Below are 17,426 nucleotides of genomic sequence, written 5' to 3'. Positions count from 1 at the left end.
ACTGCACGCTTCAACCGAAGCGCTTTGGCACATTCTAGGTTCAGCCTTACACATTTGGAGGTCGGGAAGTTCGGGGAATGATTGTATAAACTTATTTAGGATATTGGTTGTGAAGTATAGAAACATAGCTCAAGTGGAAGAAAAGAGTGATGGAGAAAGATCAAGAGCAGAGAGAGGTAAAGGTGTACTAGTCAGCTCTGTCAAAGCGGCAGTGAGGGGAACTGGGAAGTAGGAGGAAGGAGAATAGGGAAGTGATCACTATGATGAAGGTGGTCTAGAACTGACCAATAGAAGTCTAGACAAAGGGAAGGAGAACAAAGAGAAAGGTCAAGGCATGAAAAGGATTGGGTGTGCATATCAAAGTGAGTGGGACTGTTTGAATCTAAGAGATTAAATTCAGTATTGGAGAAAAAGTGTTCTAAAAAGCGACTCCGGGAAGTGATAGTGGAGTCACCCCAAAGAATGTGGCGACAGTTAAAGTCTCCTACTACCAGGAAAGCTGGCTGAAGGTGGGAAAGTAAGACTTCAAAGGTTATAAAGTTAACGGGAAGGAAAGGATTGAAGTAAATTGAAACGATTGTGATCCATCGGCGAAGAAAAATGGGAATAGCTGTGCAAGGTATAGTGAGATGTAAGGGAGATATAACATATGGTGTTTTGTGATGGATAAGTATGGAGAAGACGGGTAGAAAGCGAGGGGACGATAAAAAATGGTATTTGGGCATTGGTACTGGAGGATATGCGAGGAAGGTTGGGGTAGAGGGGATATGAGGAGGAGGAGGATGGGTGTCGGCAGTCACTTTTGAATGTAGACGGAATGTGGGCAGAAGAACTGGTTAATGGTTAAAAGCAAGAGAAATGTGCTAGACATCTAAGGTCATGTAGCACTATAGTTAATGTTTGGGAAGGGTGGTTGAGTTAGTGATTAGTTGTCTAAGCTGGGCAAAGGAATTGGTGAGTGAAAGGGTTAGGGTCGGGTGTGGTAAGGAGTTAGATTAGATGAAGGATATGTATACGTTTGAGGAAAGAGAATAGGTTGTTGAAGCAGAAAGTGTGGGATTCTGGAAGGATGTCTGATGGGTTGGGAGGTCGGTGAAGGGAGGATAGATGGGGGAAAGCAGAGGTACGGGTTGTTTCAAAACGTGGGCACGATAATAGGATGTGTGGGATTGAAAGGGGAACATTACATAAGGAACATAAGGGTGGATCAGATTGTGACATCAGATAGGAGTGTGCAGAAGAACTGGAGGATGGTTGAGAAGAGCATTCTCTTGGGTCATGCTTGGGGGGGTTTCAGATGTTCTCGAGGGTTTCTGGAGGGGAGTTGGATGGCGGGATTGGGAAACGAAGGATTTACTATGAGGATGTGAAGAGGAAATGGAGTAGATGTAGTTGTAGGTGTGGGTGGGGTAGGTATGGAACGTTTAGCTTGCCTGGTTGGATAGGTAAGATAAGGAGGGGGAGTTGTGGATATTGGAGTATCTGGATTTAGAATGGAAAATTATTTGACTAGGAGATAGGGTTAGTAGAGGTGGGAAGGTGAGAAATTGGGGGAAGAGGAATGGAATGATAGATAGTACTGAAGTAGGGAATGTCAGTAAAACCTCGTTGGCGTGCTTCCTGTCTGGCCTTTCGTAGAACAATGCCAAGTCTGAATCTGAAATCTGCTACGTCAGACTCAGACATGTAGGCAGGGCAGTTGCATAAATACATTATGGGTCATCGGAACTGACACATGTAATTGATTGTGCAGTGCAATTTGAACATTCATGACCAGGTTTGGCACATAGAAGGCAGCCAAAACGCCAACATATCTGACACTGACGGAGGGGAGGGGGGTCGATATGGTCTGACAAAGCAAGATTCTCCTTGTATATACACCTCACAGAGAAAGTCATGTCGGACGGAAGGAAATCTGGGAAATATTGCTGTGGGACTTACGGCGGCCTCTAGGAGGAATAGTGTAGCAGTGTACTGATACTGCATCATAGTCAGTAAGGCAGGCAAGTAGGTCGTCTTCACAGTTTGACCAATCCTTGTCGTAGACAGGGCAATCAACTGGGAGATGGAAACCGTTCCGGTAAAAGTATTAAGGGAAGAGTGAGGCTGGGCAGGAATAGGTTTGCCAGTGAGGTCAATCAGGGTAAATAGTGCATGGGCTTAGGACTCGATGTAACTGTGACAAGGTATGAACGATCGGGACTGCTGGGAAAGGAAATTTGTCTACCTGCTTTTGGAGGCATTTTTGGAAAAGTAGGATGTAGGAGAAATCGCAAAAAATCGATCACACTTGGTTGGGCTAAACGGAGTACTCAAAAGGTTTGTGGAGGTGGGAATTGTAGAGGAAGGAGGATGAGAAGTAGAGGGAGTGGTGTGGAGAGGTAGTACTGTGTGTGGGATGGCAATAAGGTTGAAAAGTTGTAATAAGGGAAGAAATGGAGATGACTGTGCAGGGGATCGGGTGGAGGATATTCGGAATAAGGAAGGGGTGTCTTTTGAAAGTTGGATGATTTAGGATTGGTTGATAGCATGTCGAGGATGGGTGTAGTAGCATTTGTTGGAACCGTGATCAAGGACTGGGGAAGAGGGTTGGGGAAGATAGGGAAAAGGAAAGAAAGAGAAGAAACATTGGTAAAACTGAGGACTGAGACCCAAGGGAGGGGAGATCCCCAGCATTGGGCCTGAGTCTCCGTCTCCTAAGCCCCCACTAAAGGCCAAATTCATTTGAAAAAAAGACATTGTCTTATTCCTTCCATGGGAGTTTTTGATAAAACACAGAATACTGCATATATAGGAAAAGGAAATGTTTCATGATATCACATCTTGTTTACTCAAGATTATTATACACTACAGAGCTCATTCATGTACAAAAAACAATTTCAATAAATAGATCTTCATACATTCATTAGAATTAATACAGTGATTCTCTTACCCTGGGATAACAAAATTAATTCACATATCCAATATCCACTGTTAAAAAAAATACAGTAAAACACCACTCAGTGGAAAAATTTTATAAATAATCAAATAAATAAAAACAAACTTCTCAAAAATAAGATGTAAGAAAAATAACTGATTGCTAAACTTAGTGTATTAAAGTTGCAGAAAATGTTTATCTGCACGGAACTTAATATATAGGCCTTGTGTTTATTAGCTGTCCTATACTCTAGACAATAAAAAAACAGATGAAATGATGAGATGCTCTCTCTATAAAGTACTTCTTCTTTTCTCCTGCACAGAAACCATTTTGAACCCAAAGCCACAGGGAAAATGTGATGTTCACGATAGTCTTGTTTTATGAAATGTATCTACACAACTGATGGCTCTACAAGCACTCAGCCACCAAAGAGTCAATTAACAGTCTATATGCCCTTTCCCTGATTTTCCCCTTCCTGGAGTTTTCAGGATTTTTTTTCTAATGCAATTAATATCATGTTATTATTATTGAGAAAATTATTTGCATTATTAACAATACTGAAAGCACTATAAATTAAAATACAAAATTACCACAAATCAATGGAAAGGTGAGATACGTCAGACTAGTGATTGATTCATGGGTGACAAAGTACTTATGTAGCCATCTATGTGTAAATACAATTAATAAACTAAACTCACTGTAGGTAATGCCAAAACTTGGAGGCAGTGGTTAAAAGCATAACTACAAAAGAAAATAGATACTCTACATAGCTTATAGTTATTTCCGAACCTACATACTACAAATGATATCACAATTAGAAACTGAAGGATTACACTAAATCAATTTCTAATATAGAAAATAACTTCTTATCACACTGATGCAACTCAATATTTTTTTTCCATAAGAGTGGTAAGTTACTGTAAGTATGATATTTCCACAAAATATCATGTATCACACATCCTGATAGCATAAAAAATGCTATCTCTCATATCATGAACTCCTTAAAATATGGAGGCTTTCCTTGAAATTCTCATAAGTATATGCAAATGAAAAAATACACTCCTTTACACCATACAAACTTTATAAATACAAGAAAAAAAGAAGAAATTATAGTTATAATATCAGATCAAAAAGTTATATCAATAACAATGATGATGATGATGATAAGAGTAGTAGTAATAATAATAATAATAATAATAATAATAATAATAATAATAATAATAATAATAATAATAATAATAACAATAACAATAATAATAATAACAATAATAATAATTACAATAACGATAATAAAAATAATAATAATAACAATAATAATAATAACAATAATAACAATAATGATAATAACAATAATAATAAAAATATTAATTAAATAGCATAATAAAATCATAATTAATTATAACAATAATAACAACAATTACATTACTATCCATATTTCATGAATGAGAGAGAGAAAAAAACAAGTAAATAGCAAAAATCTGGTTCCAATCAGTCAAATCTTTCAAACTTCCCACTTGGCACGACTTTTTGAACAATGCTGACAAGTTCATAGAGAGAAAAAAAAAAGAGAGAAAGTAAGCATAAAAGAACACTACTGAAATGATGAATACAATCCAACGTCAAACCATGAAAATCTAAACTAAATATCTGGTGATCTTGAAATTTTTACAAAACCTATAGAAAGAATATGCAATCTTCGGGGGAAAGCCTTACATATTCCCCCCCCCCCCCCTTTAATGAGAATACATATAAAAATTAACACATAAATAGTCAATGAAAGGAACTCAGGAATGAAAGAATGTTTGAGTTCAATGAGATCATGTCTGAGTATACACAAGAGAGACTCACTTGATTCTGATAATGAAAGTAATTACCATGATTAATTAGTGCAAATGTGAGAAAACTGTGAACTGAAAGATGTTCCATACTATTAATGAAAGTAATGTCCTTATGTAATGGTTAGAATGTGGGATATCATTTAGAAAGACAAAAATCTATAACTGAAATGATTTCTGGTAACACAGCTCCTGGGAAACTGTGAAACATCCTCTCAAAAAAAAAAAAAAAAAAAAAAAAAAAAAAAAAAAAAAACAAAAGTCTGAATAAGTGGACGGAACTCGTGCAAATGTTTGGCATCATCTTCGGGGGCGGATCTGGTTGAACAGAGGAGTGATTGCAGTCACAGCTGTCAGGAGGTGGGATCCCAAAGGAAGGGACTGAGTGTTCAGGCTGAGGCTGTACATCTGCTTTAGCAAGGTCACCTCATTTCCACTGTAGTTGCTGCTGTGAATGTGATTGGTACGAATCATACTTTTTAAAATATTTCATATTTGCTTAAATATTACTCAATTCATCCAACTAGCTATACTTCATATAAGATCAGACATTTTTTCTATATTTCAAACATTTAATTCATAATTTTGAATGGATGAATATCATGTTATCAGTGGCCAGATTCTATGTGAAAATGAAGTGTAAAAAAGAAGAAGAAGAAGAAGAAGAAGAAGAAGAAGAAGAAGAAGAAGAAGAAGAGAAGTTCCAGAAATCTTACCTCTTTTTTGAGCACTTTGACTGAGCATACAACTTAATGAGCGACATGAGTGAGTTCTGCAGCTTCTTCTCAAAGACTTTTAGAAGTGCCAGTATCTTCTCCTGGCTTTCCTCATCATCGTATATCACAGCCTCAGTCTGGGGATGAATCTCTCTTTCCTCTCCATTGTTATTGTCTCCTGCCTTACTTCGGCTGGGACTTCCAGTATGAAACTTTTCTCTAGGGTTGGCACTGCAGGTTGCACCAGGCTCCACTGAGTTGCCTTCTGCTCCCTGAGGGTTGGTCTTTGGCTTGGCCACAGTTTGGGTGATGATTTTCAGTGCAGATATGGAGTCCATCAGTAGTTGCAGGATTGAAAAGTGGAGTTTCATGGTGATTGGGGTGTTTGCTGTCCCTGAGGAAAAGTTTGAAAAAGAGAGACAAATTTAATAAGGAATGAATAGGCTGATCCATTGATGGCAGAACTATTGACCATCTGCTTTATACTCACTAGAAATTCCTTTGAATCCTAGGATATATATATATTTTAGTACTCATTGTCATATTCTCTGCCTTATCACCTAACATGAGTGTAAAACTAAATCCACATTTTTATTTAGAACACTATATTCCATAATGTTTATTGAATATACCCCTAGACTAAAAGATTGGTGTTGAACCTCTATGTATAGAAATGTGAAAGAAAAAAATCTCTAGAATGTCTTCCAGTGCTAGTCAGTCTAATATTCCCGCACACACAAACACACAGTAACACATGCAACACTCACTCCTTCACTCACTTATTTACCTGACATCTGATCTTCTATGAGCACTGCCTGATCCAGTTGTACTTTGAGAATATCAATTGGGTTCTCCAGCTGCATGAAGAGAGAAGCTGCCTTGCTGTAGTTGAGTTCTGCCAGATGCCTCATGGTTTTCTTATCTCCCTGGCTATGTCTGAATTTTAAGAATAGTAACAGAAAAATAAATGAGGCAAAATTAACATTGCTTATCACTTTTTATACTGCAAGAATATTTCTGAAATATTTAGATGAGTAACTACTTTCCTTAAAATATTAAAAAACACAATGACATTGGAATAAATATATTAATGTATTTTTAACATAATCAGTTTTTTTCAAACATTACAGGTGAGAAAAAGAACACGATTCATTTTATGAAATATCCTACAGTGCAAGAGTGACTCACCTTACTGCATTGTGATAGATGCCAGCAAGCCGCATATAAATAACTGCAGCACGGTACTGGTACAGAGGCTGTCGGGCTCCTGGTGTTTTCACATCACAGTGCTTGAGAGCTTTGGTGAGAAGGTCCATAACTTCACGGCTGTGTTCTTCTCCAGGCTGCAGACAAAAAGTATATTATAATGTCTTTTGAAAAAAAAGGCAGAAGAAAATGAAGCCAGGGCATTATTGTCATTTATAATAGATTAATCAAAGACTTTACATGACAAAAACTGATGCAGAAGCACTAAGAGTGATTTTGTGTAACAATTCATTCCAGATGTTGCCAACCTTTGATTCCAACGGAGGATGGTCTTGTAACAAGGATGCTATGGTATATAAAGTTGTGCTAAATTCCCACACAACAAGATCCCAAATGTCTGGACACTTTTTTCGAGACTTTAAGACTTCTAATGCTTTCTGGTATTCTTTTATTGCCTGAAAGGAGAAATAAGAAAAAAAATTCATTGGTAGATGAACAGTCACAACAGCAACATGAACATTAGCAACAACAAAGCTGTTAAATAATTTTTAAAATCTCTGAAAAAAAGTTGTAAATTTATAAAAATCTTCTCTTATATAATTTCTTTTCTAAACCAATTAACTGCATTATCAAAAACTGGCTAATGGCCAGTGGGACGCAGGGTTTGCTGATGGGCATTGGCAGTTTCCCCCATTTGTGTCTGGCTTGTTCAGTAGTTCAAGCACAACATTAGGCAACTAAAAGCTTGTAGCTCTATCTTATGAATAAAAGTTTGACAAAACTGAAGATTTCCATTCACTTTAAGAGCCTGTATCTAATAGTGACACCAAATAAATGATTTTGCTACTATTGGAGGAAGACAACCTCCCTCTGATTAATAAAGAAATTATATGAAAAAATTGATCAAAGAGGTGATACAAATAAAGGCAAAATATTACAGATTCAAATGGTTAACAAAATTCATTAACAAAATAGTCAAAGTATGGCTTTAGCTAAATCATTATAGAATACTAAAAAAAAAAAAAAAAAGGATATCCAATTCCACAGTATATACTTCCTATGTACATTACATAGCTTGACATGCTGTGTATTTCTTTTTGCTGTTCAAATTCTTCAACATAAATATTGCTTTAAACATCAAATCTTACCTGATCATAATAGTGTCTTTCCTGTTTGGAGAACTCCCTCACACCTTCTTTGGGGACACAGTAGAATGCACAGAGTCGGAGCAGACGGCCTGTGTTGGAATGCAGGAGGGCTATATTGGTTACATCACCCACACGGGTAAAATTTGTGATTCCGCGGTTCAGGACTTCAGCACTTCTCTGCCAGAGTTCTTCCGCAGCTTGGAACCCAATGTCATTTTCCTCACAGAGTTCTGTGATGGAGAAAGAATTAGCATTTAAGTGATACTGTCACTTGCATCCAGATGTTTTACACTAGTCTATGGGGTCTTTCACAGAACTTCTTCTCACACTGTAACCTGTGCTAGTTGTTCACTAATATATCATGTTATATATCTACACCAAACAAGTTGGTGTAGCATCCAAGAGAGGTATTCATCAATCCCAAAAAGGAAGACTCTCCTGTAAAACTCTCTACATCTTTTCTCAAACCAAGAAAAACTAGATGCAATACAAACAACTAGCATTCATTACTTGATGCCTGATTCATGTACATGACTCCCAGCTCGTTGCAGATGTTCCCCAGCCGACGCGAAAGGTGAACAGCTGTTTGAGGATCGGCAGATGAGAGGGCCTTCTCAAAGCACATTGAACTCAGCCTTAGGGCCTCCTCAACATCACAGGCTAGTTTGATGGTCCAGTTGCACTCTGGATTGCAAAGGTCTTATTAGCAGAACAAAGGAAAAGAAAAAAGAATGATAAGAATGTTTATTTATTCTAAAATTATTTATACTGAGTGTTATTAACTATAATTGTATTCTAGGCTCTTTCTTGCTACTTGGATAATAGTAATAGTAACACAACCACAACCTTATTTTATTCCAAGAACTTACTCTTTGGAAACAAAAAAAAGTATTTCTATATGGTGTTTCAAAAGAAAATCTAAATATAAAGTATAAAATACAGGTAAAATGTATCACTAACAATGTATAGGTGAGTGGTTTACACATGCTCTTAATGTTTTCTTGAGCTTTTGTGTTGTGATATCTGGCATAAAACAAAAGATTTGGCTAATATTGTACATTTTGAGGATCTATTTCAAATGAAGATGTTCATCACTATCATATTTCAGAAATAACCATAGAAATATTGTTACCAAATACTTTAACAGACACTGAGGGGGAGATGAGTGAAGCTTTGCAAAATACCGATTCAGAGGATGTCAGAAATTCCAGACAAGTAAAATACTACCACACTGACTTTTACTGTCAATTAATGAATGTCGCAACATGCAGGACACTAAAAATCAACTTGTTGATTCTCTGTAACAGAAATGCAGACACAAAATTCAGAGAATACATAACACAAGCCACATCAATGAATATACAGCTAACATTGCTCACCTTGGGCTGGCAAAATATTGGAAAGGAGTGAAAGCATGTCCTGGTGTGCTGATATGACATTGTTATAGTCCTCAATATGACTGGCCACTTCATCCCATGCCTTTGAGAGCATGTAGTATGTGTCACCAGCTAACGTCAGTGCCTGGCATGGGACGGGGACATCACATTCCTTGACACCAAGCTTACGAGCCATGCCATCCCAAGCATGAAGGGAGAACTTCACATACCTTAAGGCAAGGCCATACCTGAAAAGGACATCTGAATGAGAAATCTCCAGTATAACGAGTTGTATCTGAGTATATGAAAATAATTTACCAATTCCAGTACTTCCTCAAAAGAGAATTGTTCTCTTACCTTTGGCTATTGAAGCAACTCCTTGCCATAACAAGGTACACCAATGATGCTTTTCTCAGGACTAGCACATGCAACTTATCCCACCAACTCGCCACAGCATACTGCTGACTAAATAAGGACACTGTCAGCCTATGATCATTTGTTTTATCTTTGGCTACCACTAGGGCTGTCTTTTCATCCTGCTTCTCTGCATTAAGGGGAGAATATGGCATGGGAATCGGCTCAAAAGGCCTTGCCATCTTTGGTTCTTCTTCCTGGTGACTCCTTGAACACATGGGCTCTTGTCCTCTTGAGGAGCTGTGATGCTCTCTCTCACTTGTACTTGAGATGTGCAGGCACTGTAGGGCTTCTATCACATGGTTAAGAGCACAATGGCATCGCTCCTCAAGTGTACCCAACAGGGGAGGGGCTCTGAAACAGAAATTTTCTAAGCATTTGTGTACAGAAATAATTATATACTGGAAAAAATATAACATGACTTTCAAGTAATCTCTCAATCAACCTATTTATTTGCCTATATATTATCTACAAATGTGTGTACTTTTATTCTTTTCCATATGCTATTCAACTGTTACAGTAAACTATATAGATATGCACAGTACCCAAAACATAACATACTTATAATGCTGTGACTGTGTTTTATTAGCATGGGGGAAGCAGAGTGACGAAACCTTAATTGAAGAACTACGATTCGAAAGCGTGACAGAGTGGTCTTCTGCATTGCATTCATCATCACTCTGATCCTCGTTGTCACTACTGACAGTGGAAGACCACTCACTGTCTTCATCACTACAGTCGGACAAAACTGGGGAGTCTGGGTCAATGTCTTGGGGTACATAGAGGTCTGACAGCATGTAATGTGCCGAGGAGACGATCTGGAAAGTAAATTATACACTTTTTTTTTCAAATGTTATTAGTACCAATACTGTTCTTATTATTACTGAGATTATGATTATTATTATGTTATTAAAATACTACTAATCATAAAAATTATATACTAAAAAGGAATCTTTCCAGAAATCAAGGAGTTGTAAACAGGTGAGATAGGTAGGACTAACAACTGACTCCTTGTGTAGCCATCTTTGTGTAAACACAATTAGTAAACTAAAATTACAGTTGACATGGTATGTATTTTCGCCATACAGGTCATTGGGTTAGCCCCTACTATCTGGATGACGTGACCATCATGCCATGATAAAATTGAGGTTGAGGACCATATGACGTGAACATGCTGTCATGGGAAAGTCTGGGCATGAGCTGGGGTACTGCAAACTTGCTGTCGTGAGCATTTTGGCTGAAAGCCACACTGACAGGAAATACTTACCACATTTTGGGACATGTGGCTGCCGTGAAATACAATAATCTAAAATCTACAACTAAAATGCTATATTACAAAATAAAATATAATAACACAAATTTTAATGCAATAATCCAAGTTTTACAACCATGATTTATTAATCTAACCTTCAGCAACTTATATTTGCAAAGTTGCACTCACTTTTGGATACTCATTCTTGTTTAACAGGCTCAGTGAGTTCCGCAACAAGGCCCTTATTGTTGCAATCTTATTGTGGGCATCCTCTGAGGTGCGCATGTTCTTGGCAACCCTATAGAAGAGCATGGCCACAGGTACAGTAAAGGGGTTGCTTGCATCCTCGTTCTGCGTCTCTTCCTCTAACCCATCCACGCTGATGCACCCCTCTATGCACAGTGAGGTTAAGTCGTACAGCTTGACTATATCATCATCCTTTCCTGTAGTGATACAATAAGATAATGTAATGATAGTATAATGTGATTTGATTACATGATAAAAATAAGTGGGCATTAGGTTTATTATTCAGATGGTATATAAGCCTCCCTTTTGCATAGTTCTATCCTCTTAAACATACATGTAAAAAAATGTACTAACTCTGAGAGTAAAATCAATGTGAAACAATGCACTTTTCCTTCTTTGCTCCTTCTTACCTTTACTTTTTTCTAAATTTCACTTTTCAAACTCACCTTTGAAAAGCCAATATGTATGCCCCTCCTTAGTTGCTTTGCTGTTGAGGAAAGACAAGATGTTCTGGGCAACATCTCGCACCAGTGTTGGCGAGAACTGCGAGTCGCTCATGTGTGGGAGGTCTTCCGTCTTGATGAGCTCATACTTCTGAACAATCCCATCCAGGTGGTAGCACATAACGACTTCTGGTACATTGCACATGAGGTTGTCTAGCCAATAGTCTATGCCTAAAAGAGGATGTTGCTTGTAACAGAATTATCACAGATCCATGTCACGAGTCACAGAGGTGTAGTAATTGTAATGAATATGTCAGTATAGAAGGCTCTATTCTAGGATAATGCCCAGTCTCTAAGTTTACTGTTGTGTACATTATCAATGCAAATATCAATACGTTGTAAATAGTAGAGATATCATAAAAATATTTTTCAGATGATCGACAATATGTATAAAAGCTCTTTTTCAAGAAACATACTTTCTAAAGTTCTGAAATAATCTCATTGTACAAACTAAACGAAAAAAGTGGCAAAAGGAGAAAAAAAAAAAAAAAAGGTAATTGCGACAAATGTAGAAAATATCTTTGTCATATATAATTGAAACTTGTCAAAAGCATCTCCTACACTGTAAAGATATTCATTCTCATTCATATCTTTCCTACAAAATCAATGTATCTCTTACCTGTCAATATGTTGATTGGCTTGTTCATATCCCTCAGCCTCAATGACACACAAGGATGAGTTCCTCCTCCAAAGATGGGCAAATCAGTCCCTATGAGCATGTGCAGGTCTTCAAAGTTCCAAACCACATTCCTTGTAAAAGTCTGGCCTGAAGCTTGTGGCAGCTGGTCCTCTATGGTGGGCTCAGGCATAACCTCATTCCGCAGAACTGAGGGCTGTGTGTACAGATTTGAGACTGTTATGAGGTGGTGTGTGATTACATAGTGATATTGTTGTTATAATTTTCATTGTTAGATTTGTGGTGTGATAATATGATGAAGTATCATATACATAGCAAAACATACACTAGTTTCACTGGTTATTTACATCATACATAAATGCAAGGCCAATAAAATGAATGGCTGTCCTTTCCATATCCCAACTTTCTGTTTACAACTATTAAAAAAAACTATTCACATATCTCACAAAACAACATTTATGCATGGAATAAATACCTAAATCATTGATCTATTACATATTCATTTATAATTATTAATATGTAGGTATGAGTATTCAAAGGTGATCTCAGAAAAAATACCCAAAAATGTGTTTCTTATGTGTTTTTTTAGATTTAACATTCATCTGTAACATAATGCATTACAATCTTATGACTGTAATGCAATGACATAAATATGAAGTTTTATGTTATAGATGAAAGTTTAAACTAAAAAAACATTGATTAAACACATTTTTGGGGCTACTGGTCTGAGAAAACTTTAAGAAGATATGTATGCCTTTATAAAATGTAACTTATACTTTTTGTAATGTTCCACAAAAAACAGCCAACTCTCCACAAAGAAAATATATTTCCAGAATATTTAACATGATAACAATCATGCAATCATCACCAATAATATTTTTTCTTCATCTGTGATCAATATATACAGGTGGTAATTGTGAATTTGCATAAAGGCAATAATAAGAGACAACAATCAAAATAAGTCTAAGACATACCTGAGTATTGTTATCTTTAATCAGTCTTTTCAACATATAGTAGAAAGAAAGATAGAAGTGAGAAAAAAAAGTAAAGAAAGAAGGAGATGAGAGAGAGAGAGAGAGAGAGAGAGAGAGAGAGAGAGAGAGAGAGAGAGAGAGAGAGAGAGAGAGAGAGAGAGAGAGAGAGAGAGAGAGAGAGAGAGAGAGAGAGAGAGAGAGAGAGAGAGAGAGATTTTTTTGATAGAGACAATGTTTTCTTTAGTGTTATATTCATAGAAAAATTATGGTCAGCAATGCAAAAAATTAAATAGGGCTATAAAACTTTACTTTCAAAGAAATTGTGTTCACGCTTTGGTACAAAATATTTACATGTGATTATTTTGCAGTAAAGAACCTTTCACTATTTCTGCTAAGTGTATCTAGTGGTTAAAAGAGTATAGAAAAACTCCTTACAAACTACTTCCCCATAACATTCACAACAACAATAAAATATAATCTGAAAAAACTCACTGTTGTTTATGATCTTAACTTTTGCAGGTCTTTTCTTATTTTCTCTGATGGCACAATCTACCATCTCTTATACCATTACTATATTTGAAGGACATGAAAGGAGTTTTCTACACTTAATCCTCAGCACAGTAATCAACTGAGGTATAGCAGGTGTAAGAAGCCCTGGTGTCTTACATCCTTATGGTTAGTGATCCAATGCCAATACATTTGCACATCTATACATGCACCAAGAAAATGGCTATGTAATTATGTCATTTCACATAAAAGACATTCAAAAGACATTAAAGCTTGATGTGAACACAATAAATTTGCCAAAATGCATTTCATGTTTCATACAGAAATAACAGTATCATACATTTCAACAATCTCTTTTCAAGTGTGTGAGTGTACTATTTCTGACCTTATTCTTCTTTGCTTTTCTTAGAAAGGAATGTAGATGGGAGAAAGGAAAACAGAGGAAAGGAAGAGGTAGGAAGGAGGAAAGACAGGAAAAAGGGAAGGAACACAGAAAGAAAATAGTAAAAATTAATCTTATTCTTCCTATAACTTTTCTTTGGAAGGAATGCAGATGGGAGAAAAGAAAAAGTAAGAAGGGAAGAGGTAGCAAGCAGGAAAGGCAGGAGGAAGGGAAAGAAGAACCATAGAAAAAAAGGTGTGAAAACTTGGTTGCAAGGACATTAATCACATCACCCACTGTGATGCATCATATTAAGCATACCAGTAAAGGATGCACTTACAGTGCTAAAACATTTTTCCATAAAAAAATATTCCAAGTGTTAATGGTAACATTTCTTTCCCAGAAATCATAATTACAAATCTTAATTTTCTTGGTGCATTTTCCCCATCTTTCTTTTTTAAATGAAAGATGATGATTGTGGCAGTAGCAAGGAAAGTCCATGTCCTTTAATTGGTCATGAGAAGGACATGCTTGTAAAAACAGACATACAGATCGAAGCATATGTCATGTCTCTTATTCCCAAAAGAAACTTCCTGTGAGTTGCAGGAAAAAATTTAACCCCAAACGGAAAAACAAAAGTGAAACGTAGGTGGGAAAATTTGAATAAGTTATCTGCAGTCTAATTGTTAAAAAAGAACTTTGCAGATGCTTCTACATGTGCATATCTATGTGTCTATTAAACTGATATAAAACATTTTGGCCTTACAAGTACATCACTCTGTCTACGTTGTTCCTGAGTAAAAGGAAAACAAAATGTTAAAATAACCAAATCCCTATAGAGTATACTTCAGAAGAGAAACCCAAATAAACAAATTCCTTAAAGAGTCATTTCAGAGAACTTTTCTGGAACTTTGAGGATAACTAATAAGCACAGCTCTCCTAAAAAACCTGCCTTAACCCGTTACTGAAGAGCCATGTGTATAGCCGTCATTACAAACCACTTGATCTGCTGAGTACGGCTATACACGTGGCAACGAGCATTTCATTAAAGCAAAAAACCTATTGCTATATTCTGTCAGTATTAAAAATAATTTTCAAGATGGACGATACTCATCACTCATGTAATCAAAACACAGAATTTCAGGAAACAAACTTCAGATATTCAATAGTATGTTTCTGACTATGACTTTCTGACTTTCTGGCTTTCCTGTCCTGATAGTAATTAGTAATATCTTTATCCTTATTTGATTTTTTTATTATTTATTTATTTATTATATGAAAAAGACTTAAAAAACAGGTGGGAAAACAACCATCCAACTTACACGTCGTACAGACACTGGACTCTCTGTCTCTGACTGGCTAGGGGGACTTGCAGGACGGTTCTCCTCTTCATTGATGCTGTGGTACAAAAACTTTGATAGGAGGCTCCGACTCTGCACAACATTGCGACTCTTGTTGGGCCTCACCAGTACATTTTCCTATAACATAAAATATTAGTTTAATTGACTTATGAATGTTAATCCAGAGTCTTTCATTTGTTCAGATTCCAGCTGGATTAACCATTATTATCACCAGTTTTTATCCTGGACTTTTTTCTTTCTTTATTTACTTATTTTTCTAAGAATCTAAGCCTCTATCACTTGTATTTGGGGTATTACTATACATCCACATCACATAGATAAAAGCAAGAAATATCTAACTCTCACCTTGTGTGCAAGGGATTGAAGCACATGCTCAAAAAAGAATTTTCTCAGCCACTGCCACTCCTTTTCTGACTGCCTAAGCAAGTACTTATAAATGTCAAACTCATCGATGAGGAGTGTCTTGCCCACACGGTGAATCATCATGCTCACATGAGCCTTGGGGTTGTAGGGAATCTTCAGTAATTTCTTTATATTCTCAGCATCTGATATGACATCTACTTCCCCTATGCAGTCTAGGAATTGGTGAGCCATCAAGAAGCTAAAGAAAGTAACCGTCATATTAGCATTACTTTAAGGGATAATTTGTGGAAACTGAGTACCTGCAAACAAGGATGTAAATTTTCTGTGAAACATCCATGATATGAAATCAATTATCCATTTGTTATTCTCAAGAATAATATAAAAGAAAGGGGATAGTAAAAATAAATTAATTTCAGATTAGAATTAATAATTCTATTATGAAAGGAAGCTCACAACTTCAAATTTTCTGCATTTCCTACCTTGAAAAATCAGCATGCTTGTGGGTAGGATTTGGCAATCTAATTGAAGAATGGTCCTGTAACCAGTTTGAAGGAGGCATCTTAAGATCCGTGTTAGACTGCAGTTCGTGGAACTGAACAGGAAATTCAACCTAGAATTAAAGAAACAAAATTGACATGAAGAGCTATAACAATTGAGATATTTCTAAAATACAGTTGTAAGCCTCAAAAAACATTTGGTTCAATTTACATCATTATATACATCATCTTTTCTTTGCAACTTATCTTTTGCAAAATTTCTCCCATCCATTTTTAATCTATCCTCCCACAACTTATTCACACTGATCATGTGATACAGACCTTAATATACTGACACCATCACAGAGCAAGTTTCTTACAAGACACAAGAAAATTTAAATCTTGATGAAGCACTCTATATGTTCTTGGCAATTTTGCACCTATTCTTGGGTATAATAAACCGGTCCTCCTCTCTCCTTGTCATATTAACCTTGTATATCACATACAGACATTGAGAGACTCAACTGTCTAAATTGTTGAATGAACAATCTAATAGTTAATATATAAAAAACAGAATTATTCCTACAAGACATGTATTACTAGGGCATAATAATGATGGGAATAATCAGTAATGATTGTCACTTACTTCTGAGCTTTTAACAACAGCAACAGACCGTATGTGTCCATCTTGGTTTTCATTCAGGTTTCCGTTGATCTTGGAGTCAAATGAGCCTGGATGACTATATGCCCTTCCCCTATCACTGTTCTCTAGGTAGCTGCCATGGCTCAGCCCTAAGGGTGGTTTTCTGATAGGACTAAGGGCCTGAGTGGGCCTTGTGACAGACTTTGAAGGAGAGATGACAAGGGAATTCAGCATGGTTGGTGTCAGGTTTGTATGAGAAGCTGGGTTGTCGATTCTTTGTGTGTCTGCCTCCCCATCTTCCTTTGTATCCATTTCTGATGTGAGATGAGGAAAAAAATAAGTAATCTTATTATGGGATTTCTAATACATATGTACACATATCTAAATAAAAAGGGGAATTATATATATATATATATATATATATATATATATATATATAATATATATATATATATATATATATATATATA

The 17,426-nt window shown here is 36.4% G+C and overlaps 1 protein-coding gene across 2 annotated transcripts in view; it reads right to left on the bottom strand.

Annotated features, from left to right (window-relative positions):
- Window positions 1-4,297: 4,297 nt before the first annotated feature.
- The window catches only part of LOC119583324 (erythroid differentiation-related factor 1-like), a 14,102-nt gene continuing 973 nt past the window's right edge, over window positions 4,298-17,426 (bottom strand). The window contains exons 2-18 of one of the 2 annotated variants that reach the window (XM_037931798.1): window positions 16,960-17,270; window positions 16,317-16,447; window positions 15,820-16,075; window positions 15,436-15,591; window positions 12,233-12,446; window positions 11,557-11,784; window positions 11,054-11,307; window positions 10,174-10,430; window positions 9,556-9,966; window positions 9,202-9,446; window positions 8,333-8,506; window positions 7,823-8,052; window positions 6,983-7,129; window positions 6,657-6,811; window positions 6,256-6,404; window positions 5,469-5,862; window positions 4,298-5,200 (exon numbers count right to left, since the gene is read on the bottom strand). In XM_037931798.1, coding sequence (XP_037787726.1) covers window positions 5,053-5,200; window positions 5,469-5,862; window positions 6,256-6,404; window positions 6,657-6,811; window positions 6,983-7,129; window positions 7,823-8,052; window positions 8,333-8,506; window positions 9,202-9,446; window positions 9,556-9,966; window positions 10,174-10,430; window positions 11,054-11,307; window positions 11,557-11,784; window positions 12,233-12,446; window positions 15,436-15,591; window positions 15,820-16,075; window positions 16,317-16,447; window positions 16,960-17,268 — 3,858 coding nt within the window. In that variant the 5' untranslated portion in view covers window positions 17,269-17,270 and the 3' untranslated portion in view covers window positions 4,298-5,052. The remainder of the gene's footprint in view (window positions 5,201-5,468; window positions 5,863-6,255; window positions 6,405-6,656; window positions 6,812-6,982; window positions 7,130-7,822; window positions 8,053-8,332; window positions 8,507-9,201; window positions 9,447-9,555; window positions 9,967-10,173; window positions 10,431-11,053; window positions 11,308-11,556; window positions 11,785-12,232; window positions 12,447-15,435; window positions 15,592-15,819; window positions 16,076-16,316; window positions 16,448-16,959; window positions 17,271-17,426) is intronic. The other variant, XM_037931806.1, reaches the window with a different exon arrangement.

The sequence above is a fragment of the Penaeus monodon genome, chromosome 2 (genome assembly GCF_015228065.2).
Source record: "Penaeus monodon isolate SGIC_2016 chromosome 2, NSTDA_Pmon_1, whole genome shotgun sequence".
Classification (NCBI taxonomy): Eukaryota; Metazoa; Arthropoda; class Malacostraca; order Decapoda; family Penaeidae; genus Penaeus; species Penaeus monodon.
This window is presented reverse-complemented; position numbering and strand designations above follow the sequence as displayed.